This window comes from Xenopus tropicalis, chromosome 9, assembly GCF_000004195.4.
Source record: "Xenopus tropicalis strain Nigerian chromosome 9, UCB_Xtro_10.0, whole genome shotgun sequence".
Classification (NCBI taxonomy): Eukaryota; Metazoa; Chordata; class Amphibia; order Anura; family Pipidae; genus Xenopus; species Xenopus tropicalis.
In genome coordinates, this window is record NC_030685.2 from 19841888 (window position 1) to 19857138 (window position 15251).

General features: G+C 45.2%; 1 protein-coding gene across 2 annotated transcripts in view; it reads right to left on the reverse strand.

Annotated features, from left to right (window-relative positions):
• prkcb (protein kinase C beta) overlaps nt 1-4316 on the reverse strand; it is a 146600-nt gene extending 142284 nt beyond the window's left edge. The window contains exon 1 of one of the 2 annotated variants that reach the window (XM_012969929.3): nt 4042-4316. In XM_012969929.3, the coding sequence (XP_012825383.1) occupies nt 4042-4205 (164 nt within the window). In that variant the 5' untranslated portion in view covers nt 4206-4316. 2 annotated transcript variants of the gene reach the window in all.
• Between the last annotated feature and the right edge of the window lie 10935 nt (nt 4317-15251).

Here is a 15251-nt window from a genome sequence, read left to right on the forward strand (position 1 = left end):
ACTATCTGCAGGGCCCCCTGATGCACAGGGTTACTGGCACACTATCTGCAGGGCCCCCTGATGCACAGGGTTACTGGGAGACTATCTGCAGGGCCCCCTGATGCACAGGGTTACTGGCACACTATCTGCAGGGCCCCCTGATGCACAGGGTTACTGGCACACTATCTGCAGGGCCCCCTGATGCACAGGGTTACTGGCACACTATCTGCAGGGCCCCCTGATGCACAGGGTTACTGGCCCCCTGATGCACAGGGTTACTGGCACACTATCTGCAGGGCCCCCTGATGCACAGGGTTACTGGCACACTATCTGCAAGACCCACTGATGCACAGGGTTACTGGCACACTATCTGCAGGGCCCCCTGATGCACAGGGTTACTTGCACACAATCTGCAGGGCCCGCTGATGCACAGGGTTACTTGCACACAATCTGCAGGGCCCCCTGATGCACAGGGTTACTGGGAGACTATCTGCGGGGGGCCCCCTGATGCACAGGGTTACTGGCACACTATCTGCAGGGCCCCCTGATGCACAGGGTTACTGGCACACTACCTGCAGGGCCCCCTGATGCACAGGGTTACTGGCACACTACCTGCAGGGCCCCCTGATGCACAGGGTTACTGGGAGACTATCTGCGGGGGGCCCCCAGGTGCACAGGGTTTCTGGGAGACTATCTGCAGGGGGCCCGTGATGCACAGGGTTACTGGGAGACTATCTGCGGGGGCCCCCTGATGCACAGGGTTACTGGGAGACTATCTGCGGGGGGGGCCCTGATGCACAGGGTTACTGGGAGACTATCTGCGGGGGGGCCCCCTTATGCACAGGGTTACTGGGAGACTATCTGTGGGGGGGCCCCTGATGCACAGGGTTACTGGGAGACTATCATGTCATGTTGATGAACAGATAAACTGCTTTCCTATAAAGCAGAAATTGAAAACCTGATGCCTTCTAGATCCTGCTGAACTACAACTCCCTCTACCCAATAACTGGTGCTGAAGCTAAGGAGCAGTCTAGGCTGCCAGCAGCTGATACAGAGAAAGTAAGAGAATGTTGCGTAGCAAATGAACACACTGCAGATAACAGCACACAGTCACACTCATCCCGGCGGCCTAGGAATACATGCAGAGACTCACAATGATACACTGTCCGACCAGGACGCCAGGACAAACATCCACACAATTCAAAAAGAGAGTGACAATTGCAGAAATGGCGCGTGCCAAGACACAGGGTGGCACACAAGGACACAAGCAGCTGGCACCAACATGCACACATCCACTAAAGCCCACCCACCGTTTAGAGCAGCACACAACACTGTCACAATCTGGCACACCAACCAACACAAAGACAATAACCCACAAATTACTGCACAGTAGATAAGCTTGATTAATCCCCTTCTCTCTCACTTCTGGTCACCAAGAGGTTAACACATTTCAGGGTATGTGTGTGTGTATGTGTGTTTTGCCACACAGTTGCCTACTCTGCTCTTCCGTTTCATCTCGCCCTGGCCAACCGCTTGCCATCAGAGGGCAGAGACGCAGTGATGGCTGCAGCTGCACGGGTGCAACAAGCAAGCAGAGCGATCCCTAACTGGCAACAGGAGGGTGCCACTCGCTACAGCAGCACAGCCACACAAGAGAGCAACAATTACACTCAGCTGTCAGGCTTAATTGCAATCGCATTCTTCCATACTACAAACAAGCAGTGACCTGATATTCACAAGAGAGTATTTTGCTCGCTGTGCACTGCTATACGAAACTTTTGAAGAAATTAGCCCTGGTCTATCTGCGGCTCATTTATTATAGTGCTTATCTATATATTATACAATGTAGCATGCCTGGAAAGAGACCCAGGCAGTCCCAAAAGCTTGCATTCTACTAAGCTAATAAAATGCATCGCTTACACTACATCTCCATCAGAGGCTAACATTGCACAACACTCAGTCGTTGATTGGAAGGGACGGTCACAATGCTACACAATCCCATGCTGTAGACACAATGCCTACGTTATTGATGGTGCCTAAACGGCATCCATTCATGTCCTCGGTGCTATCAATGACAGCCTCAATGACACTCTCTGCAAAGGCTGGTGGCAGCGCCTCCGTGGCGGCTAAAACTGGGGACGTGGGCACGTTGGGCAGCACCGCGGAACAGGCTGGAAGTAAAGAGAGAGATTTGCATGCTGTAGCAGCTTGAACAGCCGCTTTGTTGCACCAACCGAACAAACAGCCCCTTCAGCCCTCCCTTAACCAGCCAAGTGCTCTTCCTGTTTGTGACTGCACCACCACACTGGGCTCACTCTTGCAGCCAATACATGGGTGACATTACTATATATACACACTATATATATATATATATATATATATATATATTGCTCTACAGTAACCCAGCCTGAGCGCAGACTGCACCCAAGCAATTGCTGCAGCCCCTATCTCCCTGTGGCACCACTAACTGGCATGCATCAGAAGGGCATACGATATTCTAAGCATGGGGGGGGAGTGAAAGCGCGGGCACTATTAATGATAAATCTGCCCACTTGCTGCTTCAATGGGATTTCTTTTATCTCTCCCGTTTAATCAATGCTCGGCACAGGGCAAAGCAGCGCAACAGATAACTGCATGTTTGGGGGGGCAAACTGGGGAGCTGCAATTGTGTGTGTGGCCCTGCAGCTGGGAATCACTTGTATGGCACTGGGATATGAAGCAGCTCCTCTGTGTGAGCTACAAGGCACGGCGGGAGTCAGAAACTATGTACATCAGGGCTGTGCAACACTCCAGCTGTTAATAAAACGCCACTTTTTTGAAGGCATAAATGATTCTGGGAGTTGTAGTTCAACAGCAGCCTCAGGGTTGGAGCGAGTATTAGTTGCAAACTATCCACTGCCCCTCTCTCATCCCATCCCCAAACAGCACAGATCAGCGCAGTGCAAATTAAAGCGACAGCGACTGCATCGAGGATGCTGCACCGGGCAGGGACAGTAGGTCCCCGTATCAATCAATAAGGGGCTCTGTTAATTACAAACACTAGATCGAAAGATCCTGATTAAAAGGGGGTTGCTGTCACCCAGCTGCTGAACTACAAATCCCAGAATCCCCTACTGGTTTCTGTAGCCCATTATCAGCTCAGTGGGCATCTATCAGAAGGTGCCAGTGCCCAGCTGTGCCACTATTAAGTAGGCAGCAAATCCCCATCTGTACTCTTGTAACTGCTGAACTACAAATCCCAGCATCCCCTACTGGTTGCAGTAGCCCATTATCAGCTCAGTGGGCATCTATAGGACAGTGCCAGTGGCAAACTATGCCACTGTAAAGTAGGCAGCAAATCCCCATCTGTACTCTTGTAACTGCTGAACTACAAATCCCAGCATCCCCTACTGGTTGCAGTAGCCCATTATTAGCCCAGCTATGCCACTGTTAAGTAGGCAGCAAATCCCCATCTGTACTCTTGTAACTGCTGAACTACAAATCCCAACATCCCCTGCTGGTTGCAGTAGCCCATTATTATCCCAGCTATGCCACTGTTAAGTAGGCAGCAAATGCCCATCTGTACTCTTGTAACTGCTGAACTACAAATCCCAGCATCCCCTACTGGTTGCAGTAGCCCATTATTATCCCAGCTATGCCACTGTTAAGTAGGCAGCAAATGCCCATCTGTACTCTTGTAACTGCTGAACTACAAATCCCAGCATCCCCTGCTGGTTGCAGTAGCCCATTATCAGCCCAGGTGCCAGTGCCCAGCTATGCCACTGTTAAGTAGGCAGCAAATCCCCATCTGTACTCTTGTAACTGCTGAACTACAACTTTCAGCATCCCCTGGGAGCTGTCATTAGTGTCACACTCTCCTGGCATTTCTTATTTCACGTTGCCAGAAGTGGATCATTATGGTTCTTATGCCACAAGGTTAGTTGGCACCTCTGGCGCCCTGTTCCCACAGATGCCCAGACTCCTGTACACTAAAGTAGACTATTGCTGGGGGTTGGTACAGTCTAACTCCCCCCCTACACTGGGGTGCTAATGAGCCCGGCCAGGTAGATGCCCCTCTCTCACCAGATGAAGTCGGTGCAGTGGCTGCAGAAGGTGGGCTGCTTGAAGAAGCGGGCTGTGAACTTGTGCTCCTTCACCTCATGCACATTCTTCTGCCGCAGAGCCCCCTTCCTGGCAAAGCGGGTGGTGGTGTCCTCCCCAGGCTCGCAGGCTGCGGGGTCAGCCATACTCCGGCCGCAGTGTGTCCAATGGAATGAAATAACAGAGGTGCGGGCAGTCCGGCTTGTGTGGCCGCTCTCCCCTCTCTCGCAGCGCCTCTGCTGCACAACACAGCTGTGTTCTCCCTGCACCCAGCGTCACCTGGCCGCGCCCCCCTCATCCGCATAACCACGCCTCCCCGATCGGCCACGCCCACACGCTTAAAAGTACCACTGAGAGCATCAACTTGAGTATTTCCCGCTGTTTATTGATGGAAGCGGTTGCGCTATGTCTTCCGCTTTGCCAATGGGTTCTTCAAGATAAACATCTGTACGGGGGGGTTAGAATGCAGTCTGTGTCCCTCATTTTGGCTCTTGTGTCAGAGTAGGAAATAGAAGGCTATAAAGGCTTTTGTTGGACGGGAGGCTGTTTCAGTGTCCTGTTAACTTTCCTTTTACGACTAACTTTACGACTTATTGGATTTTATGGTAGTAACCCATAATATAAGACTGCTGCCATGGGAGTTAATTCCTTACCCCATCACCTTTGTCTTAGGGTGGCCACACACGTGGCGATCCAACGACCATCGGTCGCACGAAACATCGTCAGATCCGCCATACACAGATAAGGAGGTAGAAACCTCCTTCTACCTCCTTCTGCCGATTCAGCCCTGACTGCAGATTTTGGTCAGGCGCCTTCTATGGCGCCCGATCAAAATTTTCTAACCTGGCCGATCGGCGAGTCAACCAATTTCAGCAGCTTCCTGCGATATCGGTCGACTCGCCGACATGCCATACACGCACCAAATATCGTACAAAATGAGGTTTTGTACGATATTATCGGTGCGTGTAAGGTCAGCTGTACTATAGAAGGGGGCTGGATGTTTGGGAGTTCTGAGATCAACTCCTGACTAGTGATGAGTGAATCTGTCCCGTTTTGCTATGCCATAAAGTTTGCAAAACGACAAGAAAATTTGTGAAACGGCAAATTTCGCAAAATGCATTTGTCGCGCAGTTTTTTTTTTTTGTTGCCCGTATCTTTTTTGACGTGGAACACCCAATTTTGGCGTGACTTTTTTTGACCATGACTAATTTTTCCGCAGCAAATTTTCACGGAAGTTTGCGGATATTCGCTGCGAATCCATGCCTAGGGAAAAATTCGCTCATCACTACTCCTGACCTCCCCTAGGATGTCTGATAACGTTGAAAAAGTTTCTGGGGCCCACAGCAAAATAATTTTGGGTCTACCTGTAACCTTGGTGAACAACACAATTTGCATTAACAGAGATATACCATATATACTCGAGTATAAGCCGATCCCAATATAAGCCAAGGTACCTAATTTTACCTAAGAAAACTGGAAAAACTTATTGACTCGAGTATAAGCCTAGGGTGGGAAATGCAGCCGCTACTGCAAAGTTTCAATAATCAAATAAATAACAGATAAATAAATAATATATAACTGTCATTGCACTGAGGGTCAATGTCTGGGGTTACTGTGTCATATATTGCTGGGCTACTGGATCATATATTGCCATATACCATGTCATATGTCACTGAGGGCCACTGTATAAGTAAACTCTTCAGTATCTGTGTTATACATTGCATGGGGCACAGTTTGATACCAGGGCAGATTGTATCTTAATAGGAGAAGTAAAGTAAAGCCAGTTATAGACCACAGAACCCATGCACAGGCTCCAGGAAGGCTCATGGTCAAAACACCCATATCTGCTTCCCATGAGATTTAGTGCAACACTGATACCATATTGCAGAATTCTTAGAACCTATGGCATAGTCTGACTTACATTTGCCAGCTTCTTTGACAAGCTTCTGAAGCTCCTTCACTGTCCTTGTATGCTCTGTACTCTCAGCCACTCTGCACGCAAGTCCGTCCACGGAGGGGGGGTGCTGGCGCGCAAGGAATACAGTATATACTCGAGTATAAGCCGAGGGTTACTTTTTGAGCACATTTTTAGTGCTGAAAAACTCGACTTATACTCGAGTATATACGGTAGCTTATTTAATGGCTAGTGCCGAACTGGCCCACCATACAGTAGCTCCTGGCCCCCAGAATCTGTGTTCCTGCGATGCTTCACCTGCGTTCAATATGTATAGGCAGAATGCAACTACATGATCGAATGCGTGGCCCTTGTCTGGTGGATTTGCATGGTAGTTTATCCTAAAGACTAGAGACCAGAGATGCTATAATGCCCAAGAACATATGAATAACAGAGCACACAGTTATCCCTATTTTCTGAAGAACCTATTAGAGGTATAACGGTTATGAAAACGGTACAGTAGTTGTTTGGGTGCTGATATGACCACAGTCACTTTGTTGATCAATATCTGCTAAAGGCTTGTGAATATATCAACTGCACTGGGCAAAGTGGATGTATTTGACTGCTGGCAATCCCTCTGGATTCCCCCAGATTGATCTCTAAAGCCGACCATAAACGCACCAATATAATCGTACAAAACCTTGTTATGTAGACTATTTGGTGTCGGCTTGTCGATCACCCAGGTTAAAAGATTTTGATCCTTATTGCTGTGTGTATGGCTATCTGCCCCTCAGTCCCTGACCACAAATGATAGCTAATCATGATAAAAATAGGGCTATAGAGCACATGTTTGCTTAGCAGATAGCTCTGTAGAATACAATGGTTTCAATTCTTTTACAGGATGATAAACATAGGTTAAATACCATTCACAGCTCTCTACAGAGACATAGAATGATACCTTTCTCATATAAAATAGGAGATTTGTTGCTGAGAAATAGTTTGTAGGTTCTGGAGGAACAAATTTTTACAAAAGTAAAAAAGTTACTTTCACTTTAAGGCATTACTGGTCCTTTTATGACTTGGTGGAGGTCATGGAAAGCAAGGTAACGTTGCAGACAATACAAAACTGTGAAAAACAATGGATTTCATCCAGCATGTTTCATCCTTGTATTGGGATATTGACTAGCTGTCATTCTGGGTGGCTAAGTGGCAGATGAGATTCAGCCTTGATGTTGATGTTGAAAGATTATGTACATGGAATTCAAAAATATGCACTCTTCTTATACCCATAATGGGATGAATATGGGCAAATCAATGGAGGAGGACCTGGGGAGTCTTGTGGATAATGAAATTAGCTGTAGCAAGTAATTCCTATAGGCATTACTAGGAGGGCCAGCAATATATTGTCCTGTATTAAAAGAAATAAAGAGATATAGGGGGTCATTCTTTCCCTTTACCAAGTGCTGGTAAGGCCCCATCTAGAATATGCAGGGCAGTTTAACGTCCAGTGGTCAAAAGGGAAGTTACTAAGGAAGAAAAAGCACAGGGATGCTAATAAAGGGCATATGATATAGTAAGTTATAACAAAGTTGGCCAATATGGGATATTTGATTACAGAACTGTAGTCTCACTATATTGGATCACAGCAAGATGTCTGACGTAGCACTGGTATGTGATGGTTTGAGTAGACTTTTAGGTTTTCCACTAGGTCCTCCCTTTACACTGGCCCCCTCTGCACTACTTTCCACGCAAGGAGCGAAAGAGCTACATGGGGAGTAATACTGATACAAAGTCCTACAGTCACCATCTTGCCTTACTGTCACCATTTTGGCCTAGTGTCACTATCTTGTCCTACTTTCATCATTGCCCGACTGTCACTATCTAGTCCTTCTTTGCTGTGTTGCCCTACTCTTACAATCTTTCTCTACTGCCACCATTGTGTCCTACTGTCACATATCTGGTCTTACAGTTTGTACAATTTTGCCAAATGGTTGACATCTTGCCTACAGTCACTATCTCAACCCTTCTGTCACCATCTTGCCTTCTGTCACCATGTCACCTCACTGTTGATGTCTTCCCTACTGTTACCATCTTATCATACTGTCACCATCTTGTTCTACTGTTACCATCTTATCATACTGTCACTATCTTGTTCTACTGCTACCATCTTGTCCTACTGTCACTATTTTGCTGTTCTGTAACCAAAGTTGCTATATTGTTGCCACCTTGTCATAAGACACCTACAGTGACTATGGATCTTCTGAACTTCTACTGCTGCGCTGGATGGTCCCTCTATGTGTGCACACCTGGGATGTTGCCTCTATCTGGACCCCCTGAAGATAGCTCTGTATGCTATGGGTGATTTTGGACCAACCAAGCAACATTATTAACATGTAAAATATAATTCCATATCCTTTTTTTCCTTTTCCCACATCTTTTAGTTGAGGATTTGTTGTATAGCTGAGTTCCTGATTCATAAATTCTCTGCTCTCCAACCAAGCAAACAAATGACAGAGTGTGAAGAAATGAAATATGTTGCTCAGTGACAGTTGTAATATGATGTTCACAGAAGAAGAGACAGCAGCTTTTTAACCATAGAGCAGGAGTGGGCCTGCTGAAACCCCTGGAGGCGCATGTTGAGTAGGGATTATCTATGAGCTTTCCATGTACTGTAAGGTGACCTGAATCCCATGTTAATGCAAGACTACCATGACATAAAATATATAGTATAAAAATATATGTTGCGGATGAAATCTGGGTATTTAACTCCTGCTGCTCTCAAATGTCTTCAGCAGGAACAGTGAAGGTGAAGGGGTTTCAGCTGAACTATAATTCTCACACACAGTCAGAAGTCTTAGACAGGAATAATGAATTCACTGAAAAACTAAAATAAACAAAGAAAAGGACTTCACCTATTGCCTGCTGCTGTCCCTCTTTCATGGAGTCCCTTTTCGTGACTTCCACTAAGGTGTCCAGCATACTTTAGTGTCCTGTCTTCTTCTAGCTGAGGCCTCCTACCTCAGGTTCTCCAAGAGCAACCATACCTTCTTTTTGAAAGTCAACCTGCTGGAGTTTTTTGGCCACTCCAGTTCCTGTCCCAGTTATACTGGGCCATTTCCTCAGGTTCTCCAGCAGCATCCACAGAGGTCAAAAGATGAAGAACTCTTCTAAAGAACCTTCTCTTTATACGTTAACCTTCTGACAATGGTTTCCAAGAATTTGTTGACCACTTCAAGTCCCATCCTACTTATGCTGGGCCACTTTCTCAGGTACTCCAGCAGTATCCACAGAGTTCAAAGGAGGAAGAACTATGGGAGGATACATTCTCTTTAGAAGTCAACCTACTGGTGCTGGTTTCCAAGAGACTTTTACCCCTCCAGGTCTCCTCCCAGTTATGCCCCACCCACTGCCTGGCCATTCTCCCCATTCTGCCCGAAGTGACAAGTAAAACTAGAAGACTTGTGCAAAATGCAGGAATTTTTTTTTAAGATCACCTGATATAGGTGACTCAGGGACAAAAAAGTGGGGGAAACTTATAAGAATTCTGGGATAGCTGACATGTCAGAGACTTGTGAATATCCATAACATCCATGGGCCAATAGGAACACATCCTTCCCACCGTAAATTATTTACATTAGGCACAACTTACTTTCCACACAGTAGCATTGTCCCAAAGTAACTTTTATTAGTCGCTGTTTATTCTCACATGGGGTAGTGTATTACCTTTGACTCTTGTGACTATTTCTATTTCCTTTCTGACAAAATCAAACAGTATTGGGATTATACATGATGAATGGTATAATGTCTTGCTGAGAAGGAAATACAGGTAGTATTTCACACATCTTTCTATGCAAATACACACAATTCTGTTGTTGAAAAAACACAATTCCCATGGTGATACATGACAGAAGGTGAGTCAAACAGAGCAAGACATGTATGGTTCAATGAAGCAATGCATAATAATCCCAGTCAGTTGCCTATAAGTGGCCTTCCCAGCTGCCCTTATGAGTCTGAAGTCTTAGGCTAAAGGTGGCCATACACGGGCTGATTGTAGCTGCCGATATTGGTCCCTTGGACCATTTCGGCAGCTTATCGGCCCGTGTAGGGGCAGGAACGAGGGGCATGCCCGACATTTGGCCTCAAATTGCCCAGATATCGATCAGGCAGATTAAAAGATGTAGTCGGAATGGAGACTGCATTGGCTCGCTGATACAGTCCCAGAACCGACTGCCCCATTGCTGCCATTATAATACGATTGTTTGGCCCCAGGGCCAAACTATCAAATTAGCCTAAATGTTCCCCAATATCGCCCACCCATAGGTGGGTATATCGGGTGAAGATCTGCTCGCTTGGCGACCTCGCCAAACGAGTGGATCTTCATGTGTATGGGCACCTTAGCTCATTAGTAAAGACTGGGGGAAGAAGAAAAAGAGCACTAAGGGGCCGCAAGAGAATATTCAGGAAGCACCTTCTCCCTTGGTTGGCAGTTTGCACCTTGTGCTCGATAAAAAAAAAATCTGGTGCAAGGTCAAGACCACAGCTCAGTCAGATATCGGTCTGGAATGCTGGAAACTAACAACATGAATGTAGTGCTCATCCAACCAGTCTGCATGGAGATTAGGGCATGGCCTTTGAGCCCCTTTTAGACCCTTTAACTGTCTTCACAAATAAAGCTGTTTTATTGAAATGTTCATAATAGAATAAACACTTAGCTGGGACCCTAAACATGTGCCTTATTATATGTAAGTGAATAATGTGCCCCCTATTGTAAAATATTAGGAATTCCATGAACTCTGAGGTGACTTCTAATATCCTCATTGGCTCTTGGCTCTTGTGTATTATAGCCTTACAATATACAGTTTGTTAATTTCCCTATGGGACCAAATTGTAAATTATATCCTTATAAACAGTGCTTAGTGAAGTATATAAATAATATAATAAATAATTTACCTCCTGTTATAAAATATAAGGAGATTAAGAAGTCACCTTGGAGTTCCATGACCTGTATAAAAGCACTCGGCCTCGGTCACCAAGGAGTTCCACCACTTCTATAAAAGAACTCAGCCTTTGGCCTCATGCTTTTATATAGGTAGTAACTCCCTTGTGACTTATAATTTCCTAATATATTACAGTAGGGGGTACTTTGATCACTATACAAATGGTGCTAAGTTTTAATTGGTGCTTCTGTCACATGACTCACTGAAACTTATGTATTATAGTAAATAATGTGCACAACGGAGATCCATGACCTTTATTAGGGATGCACCAAATCCACTATTGTAGGATCCGGCCGAGCCCCGAATCCTTGGCGAAAGATTCGGCCTAATCTTTGCATATGAAAATTAGGATAAGTAAGGGTTACAGAGAAATTTTTTGTCTTCCGTGTTTATGTGGTCAGGTGATTTTAAGGATTCAGGTTTGGTTCAGCAAGAGCTATGGATTCAGCCGAATCCTTCTGAGAAAGGCCGAATCCGAATCCTGGATTCGGTGCATCCGTAGTGCCTTTTTGTGGCCATGGAACTCTTCTGACCTATAATATCCTTATATTTTACAACAGGGGGTACCTTATTCACTATTTATATGTTAAATGGTCAGTTACCCTCTAGGAGGGGTTCTGATCTGCACTGTGAAAACTCAACACTTATGGGCTCGCTGCAAAGTTATTGGAATGAGCTGAGATGTCACCATCGAAATGCTGAGATGAAGGAAGCTGGTTAATAAGAGGAGAGCTTATTTGAATGAAACATCATTGCCCAGTTGGTGCTATGTCTGCTAGTATATATAGAGAGACAGAGACAGGAAAAGAGGGAGAATCAGAGAGATGTAAGGCGCTTATTTGCTACATTTATTTTTGAGGAATATCAATAATAGATAAAGCCTGCTTATGCAGATTGCACATTTTCCTCTTTCTGTAAAAGCGCATTTGCTTTTCCTTCTAGAAAGTTCTGCAATGTACATTCATAATTTCCTGACATTTTCTGGTGCAGGATACTGTCCTGTGTCAGTTGCTTCTATCATATATAGTAGATATACATTTCCCTGTATATACATTTCTGTATTTAACTCTTTAATAGCCATAGCCCTTTGATCTTCCCACATGTTACCAGGAAACATATGGCTTGGCACAGTTCAAAGAGAAAACTGGAAACGTAAAATAGGTCACCAACCCACCCCCTGATGTCATTGCCCCGCAACCTGATGACACCTGCTCCACCCCCTGTCCAGACAGTCCACCGATTAAAGATGGCAATCCTAGTGCTGCCAGTCAGGTCATTATCAGATTTTATAATGCCCCAGGGGATCTTTATTGGGTGCTATATATCCCCAGTCTTGTGGAGGCACCATGATGGTCTGTCTCTTTGGACCCCACTTTCTAAAAGGTGTGGATGGTGCTGCAGGTTGCTATATAGGAGGCCTCAGTAGGAGCAGAGGTAGGAATAGTGGACTGGGGTGTCCAGAGCCCACCGGGTCTGCGGCGTGGGGGCCCCAGAGATGCTACACCCCCTCTTCCCCCTCACTGTGTACCACACCTTATGTCCTTGCAGTTGTGACTAGCAGTCATTGGCTGGTGGACCTGGGTTGTCGGGGGCCCATGAGTGCCGGGGCCCACCAGATTTTTTCTTGGTGCCCTGCTGGTCCAGTCCAACACTGCTGTAATAGCTCACTCTAGGATTGGTAGTCAGGCTGATAGTAATTAGCAGAACAGCCAGAGGCTCCACTGAGAAGAGCAGAAGGGCTTTCCCACCAGGTTGGACCCTCAAGCGGATAGGCTCAAGGAGAGATCCCAAGAGGAGCACCACTTTGATGGCCTTTACTTAGCATTGCCACCTTTTTTTGCCAAAACTTACCGCCTTGGAGGAAGGTTGTTGATGATGTTATGGGGTAGGGCATTTATATCAGTGGGGCATGGGGTGGGAAGGCAGGGTGGCAACAACTACTTGTACTTAGGCCTGGACTGGGATTCAAAATGGGTCCTGGCATTTCAACTGTACAGAGGTGCACACAGCCCCCACCAGCCCAATAAATAGTGACTAGTGGTTCTGTTTAGTTTAGTCAGAGTGACACAGGTATAAACCAAGGTGCCTGGAGATATTTCAATATATTGTATTATATAATACAGCATTGGCTTGGGATGTTGTCTAACCTGTCTTTAACATATAAAGTATTTTGAACAGAAATAGCTTGAGTTTGGAGTTATGTTTGGATATCAGCGCCAGAACTAGGGGTAAGCAGCACAGGCATGTACCCAAGGTGCACAGGGGGGGCAGTACACAATTTCAAAACAAATTATTTTTGAGCTACACTGAGCCCACCTTCACCCATTCTGAATGGTTGGTTTACTTAACATTGAAAGGGGGAGTGGGCAGATGGGTCAGGGGGGTCCTGTGACGTTCTTGACTTTAATGTCAGTACAATTTGGCCCAGTTCTAGTGTACATGAGAAGCAACGCTGCATGAATATTTAAGAGTACATTCATAAAACTTAAATGCATACGTTCTTATCATCCAATCAGAATGTTACTTTCAGAAGTTTTGCTACACTTGACTAATCAAAGCTAATTACTGACTGGATGCTATGGGTAATTATGACTTCAGATTAAAATAACAGTTGTGTGAATCCCCATTCCATTAAGTAATGTAATCAGTGACAGAAATAAGGATTATGGAACAAATAAATTTTGATGGCTGTGATGCTGCTGCTCTGTGCAGATTGACTCCAACACAAAAGGAGATGGAGCATCGCTGGTCGGCCAGCAACACCCATTAATGTTGAAGTATGTGTTTTTTGATCATGGCAACCCATATTAGGTGACCTTCATAGATATATATGTGTCTAAGGAAAGTGATTGACGGGAGTAATAAGTCACGTTACAAGTGGTGACAATCAATATCTAATGGTCGCCAGGTCCTCTTCAAGCCCTGATTTCTTTATTGGAGACGAGTATTGAAAGGACCAGGGAAATATCTGTATTTGCTGCTGTATGAGACACATTGGATGGATCAATAGGTAATAACACTTAGCTTCCCCCAATTAAAAAGAAGAGAATATTGATGGATTTAGTTAACAATGAATAATCTGAATGTCTTGTCATGTCAGGCTAAAAAAAGTACCCCCTCCCCCTCCATGTTGGAGAATTGTTCGGGGAAATGAAAGTGTGTAAATCTGACTTATATTCTACACCTGCCGCTCTGGTATTTACAGTGGGAGAAATCTACTGAAAGTTGTTTTGACAAACAGCCCTAAGGCTCAGCTGCTTATTCTTGCTCTGAGGTCAAGGCAGCCAAACCAGTTCTGGCTGATGGAACCATATTACTTTGTTAGGGCAAGCAAAATTAGGTGAAGGTACAATTACCCTGTAGGAGATTAGACACCCTTGTTCTGCTGTGTCACAAAAGGAGATATATAGGATATATTATAAAACCTACAATCTTGTTTGCCCCTTTTTGGAGCTCCCCATAGATCCTCTCCTTCTTTGTCCATGTTTTAAATGTGGGATAGGCATGTTCTTATGGTCCCTGCCTGAAGCACAGTAGGAAGGGTGTAGCCAATCACAGCAGTCCTGCAGTCACACAAGAAAAACAGGTTTCAGTTCCCTATCAGGTCAGCCTATCTGCTAATTGGTTCTTGTCCTACAGTGCAGTGAGGGGGAATTTCCCCCCACCCAGCTTGGGAAAGGAGGCAGCAGGAAGTGGAACAGGTGGGCGAGACTAGTAGGGTTTTTGCAATAAATCAACCCAAACATTACTTTTTAAATCACATTCCTTCTATATTTAGATGAGTAGAATTTATTGCCATAATATTGCTTTTCACACATAATATGTCCCCTTTAGGCAGAGCAGAGGGCAGTGCCGCAAACTCTTTATACCTTGAGTGAATGTATGAATTGTATGTAAACTGCCCCATTAAAGTGCATGCAGCTGTGACCAGGGGTACTCCTACCGCGAGGCAAGGAAAAAAGCAACAGTTCATGCTTTATGGCTGAGATTTTAGCTGTCTGTATAAAAGGGCAATCGGTCCAAAGTGGTCAGAGATTCCATCTGTTTCCATCACTGCAGAAATATGTGAATTAATTATGAGAGTGATTGAGATAAGAAATATTAGCAAGGACATGAAACTTAATTTATCTTCATTATAGCTAGATATTTAGAGTGGCGGGAAATTTGGGGATGATAGTATCCCTTATGGGGGTTGTTCACCTTTGAGTTAACTTTTGGTATAATGTAGAGAGTAATATTCTGACACACCTTTCAATTAGTCTTCATTTTTTTAAGTATTTTACTTTTTCTTCAGCAACTCT